Here is an 18286-nt window from a genome sequence, read left to right as displayed (position 1 = left end):
TTTTGTTTTTGGGTCCAGTCGTGGGGCCTGAACTCTGGGCCTGGGTGCTGTCCCTAAGCTCTTCAGCTCAAGGCTAGCACTTTACCACTTGAGCCACAGTGCCACTTCTGGCTTTTTTTCTGCTTATGTGGTGCTGAGGAATCGAACCCAGGGCCTCATGCATGCAAGGCAAGTGCTCTATCACTGAGCCACCTTCCCAACCCGCGATGTCTAATATGTGAACTTAGGGCCTGGGCAATGTCGCTGAGCTTTTTGCTCAAGGCTAATGCTCTGCCACTTAAGCCACAGTTCCACTTTCAGATTTTTTTTTTTTCTGGTTAATTAGAGATCATAATCTCATGGATTTTCTTGCCTGGGCTGGCTTGGAACAGTGATCCTCAGATCTTAGCCTTATGAGTAGCCAGGATTACAGGCGTGAGCCAGTTTCTATAGGGCTGTTTTTTTGTTGTCTGTCATGGGGCTTAAACTCAGGGCCTGGGCCCTGTCCCTTAGCTCTTTTTGTTCAAGGCAAGTGCTGTACCACTTAATATTAAATGTCCCATTCTACATGGTTTATAAAAAAGATATTTTAAAGCATTTTTATTTAAATAATGGGAAGATTAAGTCCCTAAAAATAAAAATCAAACAATGGTGACTTAATACTTGGGGGTAAGACAGGGTAGGGTAAAGATTAGATCTTGCAGTCTGGGTACAAATTCCCAATCCTCTTGCCACCATGATGAGTGGCAATTTACTAGTAAGACAACAAGAAAGGAGCAGCCTGTAAGAAACAAAATTCAAACCTTTCATCATACCTCACTACAACCCTGGCTTTGACTATAAAGTTACTTTCTACTCTGCCCAACTCCTTCACCTCCAAAGATTCTAATCAAAGAATTACTCTGCAACCAGGCTCTATGGCTCAGTTCAGCCTCCTGGGAGATGGAAGGGTTCAAGGCTAGTCCAGGCATAAATGGGAGATCCTACCCAAAAAATAACTAAGGGAAAGGAAACTGGGAGTGTGGATCAGGTAGTAGAGCACCTACCTAGCAAGAACTTTGAATTCAAATCTCAGTATGAGAGGGAAAGACAAAAGGAAAGAGGGAAGAAGGGAGGGAGGGAAGTAGAGAGGGGAAGAGGAGGGAGGGTCAGAGACACTCCTCCCCAGCTAGGTTTTGCATGTACTCTGTACTCTTCCACAAGTACTTTTCATATCAGTCCAATCAACCCCTTTTGTGAAATTATATCCCGTGCATCCTCAGTTTCAACTTCAACTGGTCTGTCTCTTTCTCAAATCCTTTTTGATCCAATCCCAGAGTATGTATGTTGCTTGGTAAGCCCATTTACAAGATGTTTACTGTGATTGTGATGCTACAAAGGGTGACTAGGCCATAAGGATGATCAATGACTCAATCAATCCATAGCTGAAGGGGCTATTAGGAGGTGATGCCTAGTTGAGGGAAATAGACTAGGAATGTGCCCTTGAAAAGTACATCTGTTTGTATATACAGGAGAGAGAACATGCGCGCACGCGTGCGCGCGCGCGCGCACACACACACACACACACGCACACAACAACAACAACAACAACAACAACAACAGAACAGCTCATCATGAGGAGAGCAATCTCTTCCACCACTTTTCTGTCTCTGATACTGTCTTGCCTCAGACCCAAAGCAGTGGAGATAGCTGGCCAAGGACTAAAACCGCTAAAACTGTGAACAAAAACAAAACCTTTTTTCCTTTGAATTGTTTCTGTAAGGTATTCTGTCACAGTGATAAAACTGAAAATTAAGACGGTTAAGATTTTAATTTCTCTTAAGACTTGTACCTCTATAGCACAAGGCTTCTCAACCTTGGAACTGCTGGCATTTTGGTCAAGACAATATTCTGATAAGGCTGTCCTGTGCACTGTTAAAATAAATCTAAGGTAGCACCCCTTAGGGTGCTGAATCATTATTTCAATGGAAACATCAAAAACATCTACAGGTAGCCAGGAGCAGGTGGCTCACGCCTGTAATCCTAACTACTCAGGAGGCTGAGATCTGAGGATCAGGGTTCAAAGCCAGACTGGGCAGGAATAGTACGTGAGACTCTTATCTCCAATAAACCAGTAGAAACCCAGAAGTGGTGCTGTGACTCAAACAGTAGAGAGCTCACCTTGAGCTGAAGAGCGCAAGGACAGCACCCAAGCCCAGAGTTCAAGCCCTATGACTACCAAAAAAAACCTCAACAAAACATCTACAGGTATTAGCACATGACATCTAGGGACAAAATCTCCCCAAATGAAAAGCACTACAGTTTGGTACATTACCAACCAATTTTCATACCCTCTTCTATTGTCATCCCAATTACCTGTGCCACCTGCCATGCATTAATGCATAGCTTCTAATTGGTATTTCATTGCTTCCTTTCTTGTCCCTTCTCCACACAGCAAGTGAGTGAAATCCTTTGAAAATCAATAAAACCAAGTTGGTTTGTGCTTAAAAGTTTCCAATAAATTTGACTTAAAGTCTTCATTGTTCTAGCCACCTCTCTTTTTTATATTGGTATAAAAGTGATGTACAGAGAGGTTACAATTACTTAAGTCAGGTAATAAGTACATTTCTTTTTGGGCAATGTCACCCCTTCTCTCACTCACGCCCAGTTTTTTCCTGTTGTCCCCACCCACAAGTTGTATAGTTTATTTTTAACATAGTGTCCTGTGAGTACCACTGCTGCATTTGTTCACTCTGTCCCTCCATTTCTGTGCCCCTCCTCTCCTATGAAAGACAGATAAGTGAAAAAACAAGACAAAATGAAAAGAAAGCATAAACACAACAAATAAAAAAACCTCTTGTTTTCATGTCCTGGAGTTCATTTCAATAAATATTATTTTATATGATCGGATGCACACAGACATTGTTCTTTTCTGCTCCTCTCCTAAAAATAGCCTCCTCCTCCTTCACTCTCTGTGTGTAAATGGCTAAGAGTCCGGTATAATTTATGATGTTCTGGTGCATATTAGATCTAGCTTCTGCATATGAGAGACAACATGTGCTGTTTATCTCTCTGTCTAGCCACCTCTCTTAATACTTAATATTCTTCTACTTTCCATTCTCAGGCAATGTTGCTCTCTGCCTGGTATGCTCTGTATGTTCTTCAGATATATGATCTCAAGATAAAAATCTTTGCTTAAATGTCCTGCCTCATAGTGACTTCCTTAACAACATTCCTTCTTAATTTCTGGATTTGTCCTTTATTAGATAATAAACACCATAAGGCTTGTCTAACTTTTTTACCATAACCTCGGTGACACACACACTCAACAAACACAGAATAAATGAATATAGGTAAAAAGCATTCACTAAGTAATCAACTTAGGTTAAATACTATTCCTTGTTTATTTACACTATATTCTCCCATTTGCCTCTTCTCACTGAAAACACATATACAGCGATGGGGATGTACTCAGTGGTAAAACACTTAGCTTATGTGTGAAATCCTAGTTTGATTCCCAGCCTACAAAACAAAATCCACATACCTAGCCTTGCTCAATACCCCAGAATGCTTTTGCTTAAAAAATTTAGCATAATTTAAAATTCTAATAGAAATACAATACTCTTCAAGACCACTATTTAGTAAAAAGAAGTTATTCTTAAGTACCAATGAAAATCGATTTGCAGTGGCTGCTTGCTAAGGATTTTATAGTCTTCTGACTGAATCTGAATTACAATCAGGTATTAGCCACAAGCCATGGAAGTTTATGATATTACCTATTTGCTATATTTGACATATAACATATACTTTGCAAAGTTACAAACTATATAAGAGAAAATTATTAACTATATCTATATTGGACTGAGATGCTTTTGAGAATTAAAATTAAGCTGTTACAGAAGTCAAACGTTAATAAAGACATAATCTGCTGAAGACTTATATACTAAGTATCATGCTAATTGCTTAAATATCTCATGTTTCTGCTTTGATCAACATTTTATCAGGATGGAGTTCTGACTAGGCCAACCTTGGGCTTCCCTCTCAGTCCTTGAAGAATATGGCCTGATGAATGAGGATGAATACAGTCCAACAGTTTGTATACATTCATGACAATGAAGCCTGTTGTGATTATTTTAAGGGGAGAAGAGAGAAAAGGAAAGTAACAGAGGGTGAGATGAGGCATATCAGGATACATTATACACCTGTATGGAAATATCCAAATGAAGCCCCTCTTGTGCCACAATATATGTTGATAAAAAATACAAAAAAAAATACAAGAAAATTAAGTCAGTTTAGGGAAAAAAATTATTCACCCTTGATATCTATTCTCATTACCCTCGCTGGCTTTCAGCAATATAGTCCTATAGTGCTCTACCACTTTGAGCAACAGCTCTACTTCTGGGTTTTTTTTAGTAGTTTTTAGTTGAGATTTGAGTCTCACACTTTCCTGCCCAGGCTGGCTTTGAACAGTGATCCTCAGATCTCAGCCACCGGAGTAGCTAGGATTACAAGTGGGCCACTAGCACCTGGCTCTTATTTCTTTCCTGAATGTGAAAATAAGATATTAATAACTATTCTTCTGTCTTCTGATAAATTTTTAGCTATCAATCTACCACCCCAATATGCAATTATTATTGACAACATGCAACCCTCAAATGGTCTTCAAAGTATTCCAAATATGCTTCTCATTTTCTCATCACCCCCAAAGCAGGACTCACTGAGACCTATAAACAAGACTAATTTAGAGGTAAAGAAACTACAGACTAAAAAACCAAAGTATTACACACTTGTTTAGGAGATTTATGCAGGTACTTACAAACCTAGAAAAAAAATTAATCACCTCTCTTCAAAGTCAAATACCTTGGGGTACAAGATAGTAAACGTTAGGCAGATGGACACAGTTTTAAGGTTTTGTTCTCAAATAATTGTTCCTAAGGAAATTTTAAAAGAATCATCTGATACTCAAGGAGGAAAATCCTTTCTTTCCTTATGAACTAAAACATAACTAAAAATCTTTCTTACCTTCAACCCTTGATTCCAAGTGTTTATCCAATTCTGAATCTCTTTTCACTGCTTCATCTGAGACCTTAGGAGCATTTGGAAAGCAAACTAATACAATACTCATGTTATCTCGACTCCCCTATAAAGAAAGAAAAAATATATTTCTATAGTCTTACCAAATTTTTATTACTTCTGAAATTACTTTTAAAAATTAAGATTTAATTATTCCTCTAGAATGTATTATTCAACACATTAATTTTTATTCCAAAATAACATTTAAAATACAATCTGAAGAAGCAAAATGTCTAGGTGTAGGCCTATAGTTACTTCTGAGCTTTAATTCTAACTATTCTTAATGATGATTTCACAGCCTTAGAAATAAGAATGTCCTAAGAATGGCTTAATACCACAACTCTACTGAACTTAACGTAGCTTGTCAGGATACCTGAAACTGTCTGAGAATATAGTATGAAACAGTAGAACATAACTAGATGGCTGACACATAGGGTTATAGGCAGGTAACTTTTTCTTTTCTTTTCTCTTTTTTTTTTTTTGAAACTAGGACCAGGCTAGCCTTGAAATCAAGATCTTTTTCTTTTTTTTTTTTTTTTTTGTCAGTCCTGGGGTCTGAACTTCTGGGCCTGGGCACTGTCCCTGAGCTCTTCAGCTCAAGGCTAGTATTCGACCACTTGAGCCAGCGCCACTTCTGGCTTTTTCTGCTTATATAGTACTGAGGAATCAAAGCCAGGGCCTCATGTATGCAAGGCAAGCACTCTACCATTGAGCTACCTTCCCAGCACCTCAAGACCTTTCTGCCTCAGCCTCCTAAGTGTTGGGATTACAATGCATGTGCTACTAAGCCCTGAGCTCATTGTGGCAAATTTAAAAGCTATCAGATAATACTGTTTTATAGAATCACAAATAATTTCAGGTTCTTTAGAGAGCAACTAAAAGGGTTAACTTAAATATAAATTTTACTTTCATTTAATCATATTCTTACAAATTTTATTAAGAAAGAAATGCTACCATGATATGAGCAATATATCTCTTACTATTACTCTTTTCCTTAGAGGAGATCAAACTTGTTAAGATAGTCATTTTTTTTAAAAGACAGTTTGTTTTGTAGCCAGGCTGGCCCTAAGCTTTGTGATTCTCCTGCCTTCATGTCCCAAGATTTGGTTAACTGGCATGTGCCACCACAGGCAGCAAATAATGACTTTTAAAAATATAAATAAATGGAAGTGGTAAATTATTTTGTCTGATAGTGAAGTTTAGCAACACAAGCAGAAGATAATAGACTTTTTAGTCATCATGGCAAGAATCTAGGCTGCAATTAATGCTTCGGTCAGACTTGTCACCTTTTCAGAATCCATATAGCATGGCCAAAATGACAGGCAGGATTTGAAGAACTTATGCTTCGCTTTCAAAATTAGAGAACAAGGTTTAAAAACAGTGAAAGCCAACTGTTTACAAGATTTTTTAAAAAGTAATTCACTCTACAGCCTCTTTAGCCTTATTCAAAAAGACCCATCATGAGCATATAAACCAATTTCTTGGTATCTAGAAAGTCAGGATTTCTACATAGGCCAAAGTAATTTTATTCATAATAAAATCTATATAAACTTTTATGGCTTGCTATATGTAGAAATACTGTATGTAGAAATTGAGACATATCTCAATTAGTAGATCACCTGCCATCAAGTATGAATGTGAATGCAGGTCAAGCAGAAATTTCAAAATCTAAAGAATTTTAAACTATATATAAATAAATGGAGTGAATAACTAGTATGTTTAGCAATTTCTAATTAATATGCTATGTATAAAATTTCCATTTGATCTCTGTAAGTTATAAAATATAAACCTATCATTTGGAAAATGCAGTGAAAAACTCAAGAAGTTAATGACCTTCCAAAGGTATTTAAAGGATATAATTTACAAGTTGGGCGCTGGTGAATCATGCCCTTAACCCTAGCTACTCAGGAAGCTGAGATCTGAGGATTATAGGTCAAAGTCAGCCAAGACAGGAAAGTCCATGAGACTTTTTTTTTTCTTTTAAACATTTACCAGTGGATGAATTAAAATAATGCAGTAAAACCCATTGGCTTTATAAAAATACAGTTCAAGATTTTAAAAAGTCAGCAAACTAGAAACCCAGTTTAAAATGTACAATTATTCCCATGTGTACAAGTGACTTATGCCTTGGCATTACTGGTACAAGCATGGTAAATTACAGTGAAGTTTCAGCATTCAATCTAGATAGAAACCAAATGGCATTCCGATTAGGAAGTTGAGGTAGTGGAAAAGGTTATTTCCTCAGATACTGATGCAAAGCATTCAGTCTGTCATCTTGTTTGAGCACTCCTTTGTGAGGAAGCCGATCATGGCCTACATGTCAGTAACTGGCTCGTTCTGATGAACCTTGAGACTCTTATCTCCAATTAAGCACCAAAGAAGACAGAAGTTAAGCTGTGGCTCAAGTGGTAGAGTTTTAGCCTGAGAAGGAAAAAAACAAAACAACCCCCCCCCTCCCCAAAAGCTCAGGGACAGCATCCAGGCCCTGAGTTCAAGTCCCAGGCTCGACATACAAACAAAAAGACAAATTTACAATAACACCTCCTTCACATGTGCATCATTTCAATGATGCTGCTATTTGTATAAAGATGTTGTTTCCCTAAACACCAGGTTTTGATACAGCAACTGAGAGATAATAACTTTTTTTAAGCCTTTTCAGTTTTCTATAGACAAATCATCCTTGCATCATCAGTATAATCATTTTATTACATCCAAAATTGAACCATGTTTGTTAAAAGAAAAAAAAAACTCAGACTAGATATCTAAAATAATTAACTAAATATTTAGAACCTGATTATAAGTCTGTTTTTGGGAGAAGGATGGTGACTAAGGTCTGAACTCAGGGCCTCGTGCTTGACAGGCAGGTATTCTACTACTTGATTTATACTCCTACCTCTTTTAGCTTTATTCTTTTTAGGCCAGGACAAGCCTGGACCACAATCCTACTTATACTTCTCTAGCAGCTAAAATGATAGACACACACCACTATGCCCAGCTTTTTATTGTTGAGATGGGCATCTGTTTGTAGCAGCTGTTCTCAAACTACAATCCTCCACCTCTGCCTACCAAGTATATTGCTATGATTCCAGATGTGAACGAGTATGTTATTTGTGTGTGTGTGTTTTTGTCTTTTTTTAAACTTATTGAATAGCACAGGAGTAACACACTTAAAACATTTGAACATTAAGAACTACTAGATAGCAATGAGTCAAAAAAGCCAGTGACTAATCCATAAATAAGGGCATCTAAATTAAGAGTTTGAAATCATTAGCTTTAAAGATAAAACTGAATGGTGAAAGAAGTACCAGAAGCACATCTTCACAAAGTACATGTGGTAATTAGGACCAGAATCTACAGATTTGTAAAAATATATGAGATGGAAATTGCTAACATCTTTAAATCCTTTTTTAAACTGACACTCAAAATAGTGATCTACTATAGCTTCAAACACCAGCCAGCCCGAAGGAACAGACCTATACCTGTGTACAAAAAGATGGAAGCTTACCACTAACTCCTTTCAAGAACTGCTTCCACCATTACCCTATACTTGAATTTAATCCTCTATATACATGTATTTTAACCATCCATAGAACTAAAATTTACTGAGGCCTATAAACCAGAAAATGTTCTGTCACGGCAAAAGCTTTATTCACAGTAACTCATGAAGATACTATCATTCTTTTCATAAAGATTTAAAAAAGAAAGCAGCTGGGTGCCAGTGGCTCAAACCTGTAATCCTACTCAGAAGGCTAAGAGCTGAGGATCCTGGCTCAAAGCCAGCCCTGGCAGGAAAATTTGTGAAATTCTTATCTCCAATCACCATCAGAAAACCAGAAGTAGAGCTGTGGCTCAAAGTGGTAGAGTGCTAGCCTTGAGCACAAAAGCCCAGGAACAGCGCCCAGGCCCTGAGTTCGAGCACCAGGACTGAAAAATTTTAAAAAAGCTTCACCCAAATTCAGTAAATGCCTTAACATAGCTTACAACCCAGCTGGCTGGCTCCAAGCCTATGTTCTATTTTTCCCCACTAAGCCTATGTTCTTAACACTAAACCCATGACTTTTCCCAAACAGTGCACCTAGGAGGTAAGTCCGAGGTGCCAGTGTGCTATTTCCATATAAAGATAATTTTTCCCTAAACACAGACAGGCGTTTTAAATCGGGGATTTGCACTTGCTTGCTCAGCTGGTGCTTTCTCACTGAGCTGTCTCTAGTGTGGCTTCTTGCTGGTTATTTTGGAGGGAAGAGGCTCATAGACTTGAAACCAAGTTCATCAGGATCTCAGTCCGCGTTGCTAGGAATACAGGAATGAGCCACCTCCCCAACCCCCTCCCATGCCCAGCTAAGAAATGCTACTGATTTTTATGGCACAAGCAAAATAAAGTAGGTGGTAAGGTACCATGGAAATGATGATTAATTTTTGTAAAACGGGGGGGGGGGACTATTTTTACTGTTAAAATTTTTAGGTTGAGTGTTACTGGTAAATATTTGGGTCTTTTGTTATGTGGGAGACAGGGTCTTGCTATCCTAACTCCCAATCCTCTTGCTTCAGCCTCCTGAGTACTGAAGTCACAGACGTACACAATCATGCCTAATTTTATGCTTATATCTTTGTAGAAGGCACCAGTGGTTCACACCCTAGCTACTCAGAAGGACAAGACCTGAGAACCGCTGTATGAATTTAGTCCAGGCAGACTCTTATCTTCAATAAACTAACAAAAAGCCAGAAGTATGATTCAAGGGGTAGGATACTAGCTTTGGGCAAAAAAGCCAAGCAAGAGCAAAAGTACCTGAGTTCAAGTCCCAGTTCCTACAAAAGAGAGAGAAATAGAGAAAGAGAGAGAGATGGGGGGGTAATCACTTGGAAGGATAAACAGCAAAACTCTTAAAAGAGGTAAAACTGGAAAGGAACAGAAAAAGGAGTAACTTTACTTCAAACATATTTGTATTTATTATAAACATTTTCATAATTGAAAAAAGAAACGTTTTTGTTTCCCTTGAGGGAAAACTTTTCAGATAAAATACAACAACAACAACAAAAAAATTCAATACCACATATACACATAAACAGAAACATTCTATCACACACCATTCTGGAAAACATTTCTAACAAATATACCAAACTTGATTCAGAAATTTTAAGATTCTAGTCTCAGCTTCAAGAATCCTAACTATAGGACAACTATTTTTTAATCTTGCAACTGGAAATAAAAATAAAATATTTTAGCCAGGCACCAGTGGCTCACACCTGTAATCTTAGCTACTTAGGAAACTGCGATCTGAGGATCACTGTTCACAGCCAGTCCATAAAAGAAAGTCCCTGACTCTCATCTCCAATTAACCACCTAAAAGACAGAAGCGGAGGTATGGCTCAGCTGGTAGAGCAAAAAAGTTCAGAGACCACACCCAGGCTATGAGTTCAAGCCCCAGAACCAGAAAAAAAAATCATTTTGTTCATTGCAGATTAGGACAAAGATTAATAAAGTATATATGATTTGTAAGTTTTAAAATAGTATTGTAATAGAAATTACGTATTTTATAAAAGCTGGAATTATTTGGTGATAAATACCAGGAATCATATCACTGGTAATAAAATGAAAAGGTTGTTTTCTTAGGGACTATTCTCTACAGTTAAATATGTAATATAAATAGGATATCTGACCTGAGTCATTTAACGATTATAGCTTAACAATCATAAAAAAGGATTATCACTAACAAATAGGATGTTAACTTATTCAACTGTTGTAAAATTGAGTTAAAACATGTTCAAAATGCTTAGAACAGTATTTGACTCACAAAGTCAAGAATTTACTGATAATTTTGTGATTAAGTACCACAACCTTCCAAAGTATTATGAAATTAACATACAAAAGTGTTATAAGCCATTAAGACATGACAAGTGTTAGAGGTATTAGAAAACACTGACTTCACTTAAATCTCTCAGGGAAATATCTCCTTAATAGGATCTTCTCTCAAAGTTGGTAACACTACTGGGAAGTCCCTGTTTTCTGTGGATTTAAAAGTTTACATCTTTTTTTTTTTTTTTTTTTTAAAGAGAAACCAATTTCTTGACACTGACACTGAGCATGGCATTGGGAAATGTATGTCTCCCGGCCCATGTGATTCCTCCCCACCCCCTTCTGTTGTCAATTCTTTTTTTTCCCTTCCAGTCCTGGGGCTTGAACTCAGGGCTCAGACACTGTCCCTGAGCTGCTTTTTTTTGTGGCTTTTTCTGTGTATGTGGTACTGCAGAACCACACCCAGGGCTTCATGTATGCTAGGCAAGCACTCTACCACTAACCCACATTCCCAGACCTATATATAATCTTTCATATTAAATTCCAAGCAGTTATATTCTATCTTATAGTAGAGCTAACCTTTGGTTCTACAATACCATCAAGTAGAATGAATGACAAAATTATGGAGCTACAAAACAGAAATGGAGATTCCTTAAGAATCCTTACATATTTTCAGTGGTTAAGAGAAACTCATAAACCTGTTACCTTTTCAGCTATGTTTCTCAAAAATCTATTTCAATTTGAATGCATCTTTATTTAAATGCAATATAACAGCTTTCACAAAAACTGAATGGATTGCCTGACCCAAACTTTCATATGCTACTAGAATTCCTCATTTCTGAGATTTTAGACTAGGTCTAACAGCATCAACATTTAATTACCTTAAACTGATAAAAGTTACCAAGTTTAAAACGGGCACCAGCGCTGGTGGCTCACGCCTTTAATCCTAACTACTCAGGAGGCTAAGGATCTGAGGATCATGGTTCAAAGCCAGCCCAGGCCAGGAAAGTCCATGAGACTCTTATCTCCAATAACCCACCAGAAAACCAGAAGTGGCACTGTGGCTCAAGTAGTAAAGCACTGTCCTTGAGCTGAAGAGCTGAGGGACAGCACCCAGGCCCAGAGTTCAAGCCTCACAACCGACAGACAGACAAACAAACAAACAAATAAAAAGTTACCAAGTTTAGATCAGAATTAATCTAAAGGTTTGTCACAGTTCTGACAACTAGTTTCCTTTGCAGCAGTGGAGAACCCTCTAAGAAATATAAGACCAGACAAATTATTTGCAAATCATGAAACAGCAACGTATGCTTCTCATTGGCTGCCAGTAGCTCATTTAGCTATTGTTTTCCTGAGTTCATAATTTCATATGGTCTATTTTGAATGGTGTTATAAATATCTAGATGGCCCTTGGCAGAAAAAAAAGGTTATCCATCATTGATTCTTTTAAGGATGGGAAAGTTTGGACCAAGGCTAAAACATATTCCAGCTTACAGAAAATGAAAAATGCAGCTATGAAAAATGTAGCTCAGTACTTTCACATAGGTATCTTTCTACAATATATTGTAAGAAAAAGCAGGCATAGCAAGTGTAATGATTCTTATTTTTTCTTTTTTTAAATGGAGGTACTAGTAAGGCCTCACAGGCATCCTACCTCTTGACAGCTTTGCTCCTAACCCTATGCATCTCATTATTTATTTTTTATTTTTATTTTTGTCGGTCGTGGGGACTGAACTCTGGGCCTGGGCGCTGTCCCTCAGCTCTTTAGCTCAAGGCTAGCACCCTACCACTTGAGCCACAGGGCCACTTCGGCTTTTTCTGCTTATGTGGTGCTAAGGAATTGAACCCAGAGCCTCATGCATACAAAGGAAGCACTCTACCACTGAGCCAACTTCCCAGCCTGCATTTCATTTTTTATAAAAACATTCACATTTGCTTAGCATAGTGACTCATGCTTGTAATTCCAGATACTTAGCAGGTAAAGATCACAAGGCTCTCAGTTTGAGGCCAGTGAAAGTTAGCAAGATCCCAATCTCAACAAACAAGTTGGGTGTGGTAGTACAAGATTGTAATCTCAGCTATTCAGAGACAGAGGTAAGTGGATTGCAGACTGACGCTGGCCCCTATCATAAAGCACAAGTCCTTATCTGGAAAACAGCCAAAGCACAAAAGGGTTTGGAGTATAGTTCACGTGGTAAAGAACCTGCCAAGAAATACACGGCACACGCACGCACACACACACGCAAGTACACACACACGCAAGTACACACACACACACACACACACACACACACACACACACACACTTACTTACTTACTTTCTGGCTATGTCTCTGCTTACCACAGAGACAGCATGGTTCTAATGCAGACAGAGTAAGCTAAATTCTGTTTCACAATCATTTTTGGTGTCTTTCTAGTCAGGATCATAGAATACATACATGCATACTCAAGGCACTTGCCAAGTTCACTCAAATTTTAGTTATTTTTTGTATAGGTATTGGCAAACACAAGATATTTAAAACATTTAAAATAAATATATTAAAAACATTTAAAATAAATATTTTAAAGATATTCTGGAGAACCAACTATTAAAAATTCTAAAGGAATTTTTTATAGGAGTACATAAGGGTTTGGGTTTTAATCAGTGACAATATCTATGAAACCAATTTTGGTATCTTCTACAAAAGTGAGAGACTATCCACCAAGTCATATATTACTTAGTTACATGAAAATTCCACTTAAATTTGTATTGATATGAAAAGCTTTCTAGACAGTGAATAGACAATGCTAGAAGAATTAGAACTAAATTTTAATTAAGCATAGCTTCTTGCTATAGGCTATATATTATATATACTATGTAGTATGTATATATTACATATACTTTTTATTTAAGAAAATTAAACTTTTTTAGTAATGCAGTATTTTAATAAATACATGTTAAGCTACTACCAAATTATGAGTAGGATGTCCACTTCCAATACCAAGAATTTGAATCAAAAGTCACAATTCTCTATAGATGACTCTGCCACAGCAACAAGCCACAGAATAATCAAATGACGTATGTCTTAAATTTACTGAACTTACTATTCAAATAATTAGAAGACTAGGGCAGATGGAAGTAGTGAAAAGAATAGTTTTCTTTTTGATGAAGAAAGTCATTTAAAAATAAACAGTTTTAAAAACTTGTTTGCTTAAATTTACTTACCATGCCTTTTCAAGATAAAGTATTTTAATCGTTAAAAAAAAAAAAAAAAAAAGCTTACATACCTTATGTAAACAAGTGTCCACTACCCAATTGCACACATTTTCCAGGTCATCAGATACCTCAAGCCTAGATTTAACAAATTCACAGAGCTCCTCATTACTCATAACATCCCAGATCCCATCACAAGCCAAGATGATAAATTCATCCTCTTCTCTTAAAATTTCATAAACCTCAGGCTCTGGAGAAACAAGTTGCTCTGTTGGGCCTTTGCCATCAACACACTTGTAATCATAGTCCCCCAGAGCACGAGACACTGCTAATGAACCATTAACACGCTGTATCATTACGCTGCCTCCTGCATTTTGGATTCTCTCCTTTTCTCTTGGATTACAAGGTTTGTGATCCTGCGTAGAAAAGCAGACTTGTCCATTCCTATACAGAACAGCACGTGAATCACCACAGTTGATAAAGTAGATATGTGTAGGTGAAATCATAACTCCCACTGCAGTTGAACCACTTCTGTCCATCCCGTTTCTGAGATCTGAAAAGTTACGCATGTATTCATCAATTTTCAAAAAGCCAGTTCTGATACCATTCTTGACATTTTCCACTGAAGGTTCCTGAGCAGATCCTGGTTTGCCCACTGCCCGAAAGTCTTCATTGGTAGTGATATGTTCTAACAAATGTGTTGAGCAATAATTTGCCACTCGGGATCCAGCATGACCATCATAAACTGCAAAAAACGACCAGTCTTCCAAGCCATGAGGAATACCTACAACAGCTGTGTGTGCATCTTCCATTTCCACTCTCCATCCTTGCATACTGCTCAGGCCATAGCGTAAGCCATTCCCAGCACCATGAGCATTATGTTTGTCAGTTTTGGGTTTATCCAAAAATGCACCCATGTTTAGTAATGAACCTGGAAGGGGGAAAAATTATAGGTGTTAAATGTTTAAATTTTCTTAACTTGTCTACAGTATTCTACTTGTTCTCAAGTAACTCTTACCTTAAGTATTTTTCAGTATTATCCCACTTTACTGGAATAAAAAAAAAAAATTCTCCCCCTACTTCTAGAACAGTTAAAATCAGACTGATTAAATCAGAATTTCTGGGGGATGGAGTATAGGTATTAGTAATTTTGGGGGGGATCCCAGTCCTGGGGTTTAAACTCAAGTCCTTGAGCTCTCACTTGGCTTGCTTGTTCACAAATGGCACCCTTTATTTGAGAAAGGTCAAAAAAAAGATCTTGGATGAGATCTTCAAATAGCATGCTAGTATTGTCTTTTGGGGGAATGGGGGGGCTAAAAGGCACAGCAATGAAAGGAGGAAAAGGACCAAACGCAGTCCTTGCATTCAATATTCACTACGTAAAAAATGAACTATTCAACTTGTAGGGAGGGATAGGAAAGGAAAAATGGGGGAAAACAAAAGAAGGGGTGACAATGTCCAAGAAGCACTGAAATTATTACCTGACTTAGGAATTATAACTCCCTATTATCTGTGTGTGTGTATTATAAATATATATATATGTATATATATAAAAGTAGCAAGCTAGTGATTTGAAAATACTTTGGAAGACAATAGTCTATATTAACTTGACTTCTATTTGATTCTTGGCTATGCTGGTAAGGTGTTTTTTTACCTTTTCTTTTATTATTTTTGAATTAGCATAGATTGTAATAAAGATGAGTTTCATCATGGTATTTCTATGCACTAATTTCTAATACACTCGGAACAGACTCACCTCCTCCAAGAAATCTTTTAAGTCTTTGACCACTATTGAATTTCATAACAAAATTCCATATCCCATTTATAAAAAGCGAATCTACTCAATTTATATGGATGTATGCATGTATTATCCTCATAAATTATATAACTTTATTCATCCTGAGTTATATATTCCTATTACTTTAAAAAGGTAAATTAAAAATACATTAAAATTTTTATCATTTTGAGATAAATGTAATAGAATATGCTTATTTGTGATCATGGGGCAGGCACTGGGAACCCAGGACCCAAATTATAGACAAGTGCTCTTTCACTGACGGAGTTACATTCCCAACCAAATGCTTATTTTCTAATATGCGGCATGGCATTAAAGTTCCGTGATACGATAATTTGAAAACTTGATTTCAATTATTTTTATTTAGATTTTTTTTGGGGGGGTCCGGTCATGGGGCCTGAACTCTGGGCCTGGGCGCTGTCCCTCAGCTCTTCAGCTCAAGACTAGCACTCTACCACTTGAGCCACAGCGCCACTTCCGGCTTTTTTCTTTTTGCTTATGTGGTGCTGAGGAATAGAACCCAGGGCCTCATGCATGCAAGCAAGCGCTCTACCACTGAGCCACCGTCCCAGCCCCTATTTTTATTTAGATTTTTATGGTCTGATGGCTACTTCACCTGAAAAACAAGATAACTTACAAAGATACCTAAATGCAAATGAAATTGGATTCTTGACTATTTTGTTTCCAATTCCATGTACCAAATGAGAAAAAAGGTTTTTGTAGCTTTCAACTTTCCTAATATTCTTGCAATTATGATACTGTTGTTTTATATTAATAGGTTAAAAATCCACAAAAGTTCCACAAAAATCTTGTAAAAGATTTTTCAAATGGTTTTGAAAGAAAAGGATGGAAGGTGAGGTCTTAAACAGAATGCTTTTAAAAAGGATACCAAGAACTAAAGAAAGCCTGGATGGACATAAAAAAACAGAGGAGGGGCTGGGAAGTTGGCTCAGTGGTAGAGTGCTTGCCTTGCATGCATGAGGCCCTGGGTTCGATTCCTCAGCACCACATAAGCAAAAAGAAAAAAGCCGGAAGTGGCTCTGTGGCTCAAGTGGTAGAGTGCTAACCTTGAGCTGAAGAGCTGAGGGACAGCGCCCAGGCCAGAGTTCAGGCCCCACAACCAGATCCCTCCCCCCAAAAAACCAAAAAACAGAGGAGCCTCAGGTTGAAGCAGGCCAGATCCAAGTTCAAGGGCAGCCTGGATTATAACAGGGAGATACTGTCTCAAACCAAACATCTGGGCATATTGGTATATGTTCCATAACCACAGCTACTAGGGAGGTGGAGGCATGAGAATAGCATCCAAGATTATAGATCACACTAAGTGAGGTAAGCTAAGCAAGCTCAAAGAAACAAACAGGGGCTGAGAAGGTGGCTCAGTGGTAGAGCACTTGCCTTGTATGCATGAAGCCCTGGGTTTGATTCCTCAGCACCACATAAGCAGAAAAAAAAAAAGCCAGAAGTGGTGCTGTGGCTCAAGTGGTAGAGCACTAGCCTTGAGCTGAAGAGCTGAGGGACAGTGCCCAGGCCCAGAGTTCAGGCCCCACGACCGGACCCCCCCACCCCCCAAAAAAAAGAAACGAAACAAACAAACAGTGCATTTTCTGTCAATTGTGGAAGCTGGATCTAAAATATAACTGGACATGATAACCTATATGGGACTCTAGGCATTCACACACAGACTACAGGAGGATATCCTTAGGGGAAGAACCCAAAGGTGTAACTTCTCTGAACATTTAGGGTATTATTAATTAAAATGCATTCTAAGAAATGGAAACTTTTATGGTTATTGTTCATGATGGTGGTTGTTTTTGCTTTAGGGTTTTTGGGGGGGAGGGGAAAAGCAGCAGCAGGGTAAACAAATTCAACCATGCTATTCAGTATAGACTATGTGGAAAATGAACTATGTACTTGCTGGCAGGGACTGACTGAAGGGGGAAACTGGAGGAAAGTGAAGGAAGGAGTGACACTGTCCAAATACAAATGAACTGATTACCTGACTTATAAAATGGTAACTCCTCTGTATAATACCTAATAATAACAATGAATTATATATTTAAAAGAAGAATCCAAAGCTAAACAGATCATGTCACACAAACAAAATGAAAACAAAAGGGCTGGAGACATAAATGGTAGAGGCTCTGGGTTCAATCCCTACTATCACAAAACAAACAAATGAAGCTCCTGACGCTGTGTGGAAGTTACACTGCCCTGCTTTTCACCCATGTTCTTAACTGCAATGATTTTTGTTTCTGTTTTCTTTATAAAAATCAATTCTTCAAGAACTAAAGTTTAGGAATATGCATTTAGCATACCTTTCAGCAGTTACCAGGGATTGCATTCTTTTGCAACCTGGCTTTTTCTAAGTTCCAAACTGATCTCAAAAGCTTAGATTGTCCCATACTTTAACACATTATAAAGTTATCACATATATCATATAATGTGTATAGACAGCTAGAGTTTTAATAAACAT

The 18286-nt window shown here is 37.7% G+C and overlaps 1 protein-coding gene across 5 annotated transcripts in view; it reads right to left on the bottom strand.

The window, feature by feature from the left end:
- The window catches only part of Ppm1b (protein phosphatase, Mg2+/Mn2+ dependent 1B), a 64612-nt gene that overhangs the window by 23238 nt on the left and 23088 nt on the right, over window positions 1-18286 (bottom strand). For all 5 annotated transcript variants that reach the window (XM_070025499.1, XM_070025500.1, XM_070025497.1 and 2 more), the window contains exons 2-3: window positions 14093-14949; window positions 4981-5098 (exon numbers count right to left, since the gene is read on the bottom strand). In XM_070025499.1, coding sequence (XP_069881600.1) covers window positions 4981-5098; window positions 14093-14949 — 975 coding nt within the window. The remainder of the gene's footprint in view (window positions 1-4980; window positions 5099-14092; window positions 14950-18286) is intronic.

The sequence above is a fragment of the Dipodomys merriami genome, unplaced genomic scaffold, assembly GCF_024711535.1.
Source record: "Dipodomys merriami isolate MVZ:Mamm:240054 unplaced genomic scaffold, mDipMer1.0.p SCAF_17, whole genome shotgun sequence".
NCBI lineage: Eukaryota > Metazoa > Chordata > Mammalia > Rodentia > Heteromyidae > Dipodomys > Dipodomys merriami.
The sequence above is the reverse complement of the archived record's forward strand: the minus strand, read 5'-3'. Positions and strand labels throughout refer to the sequence as shown.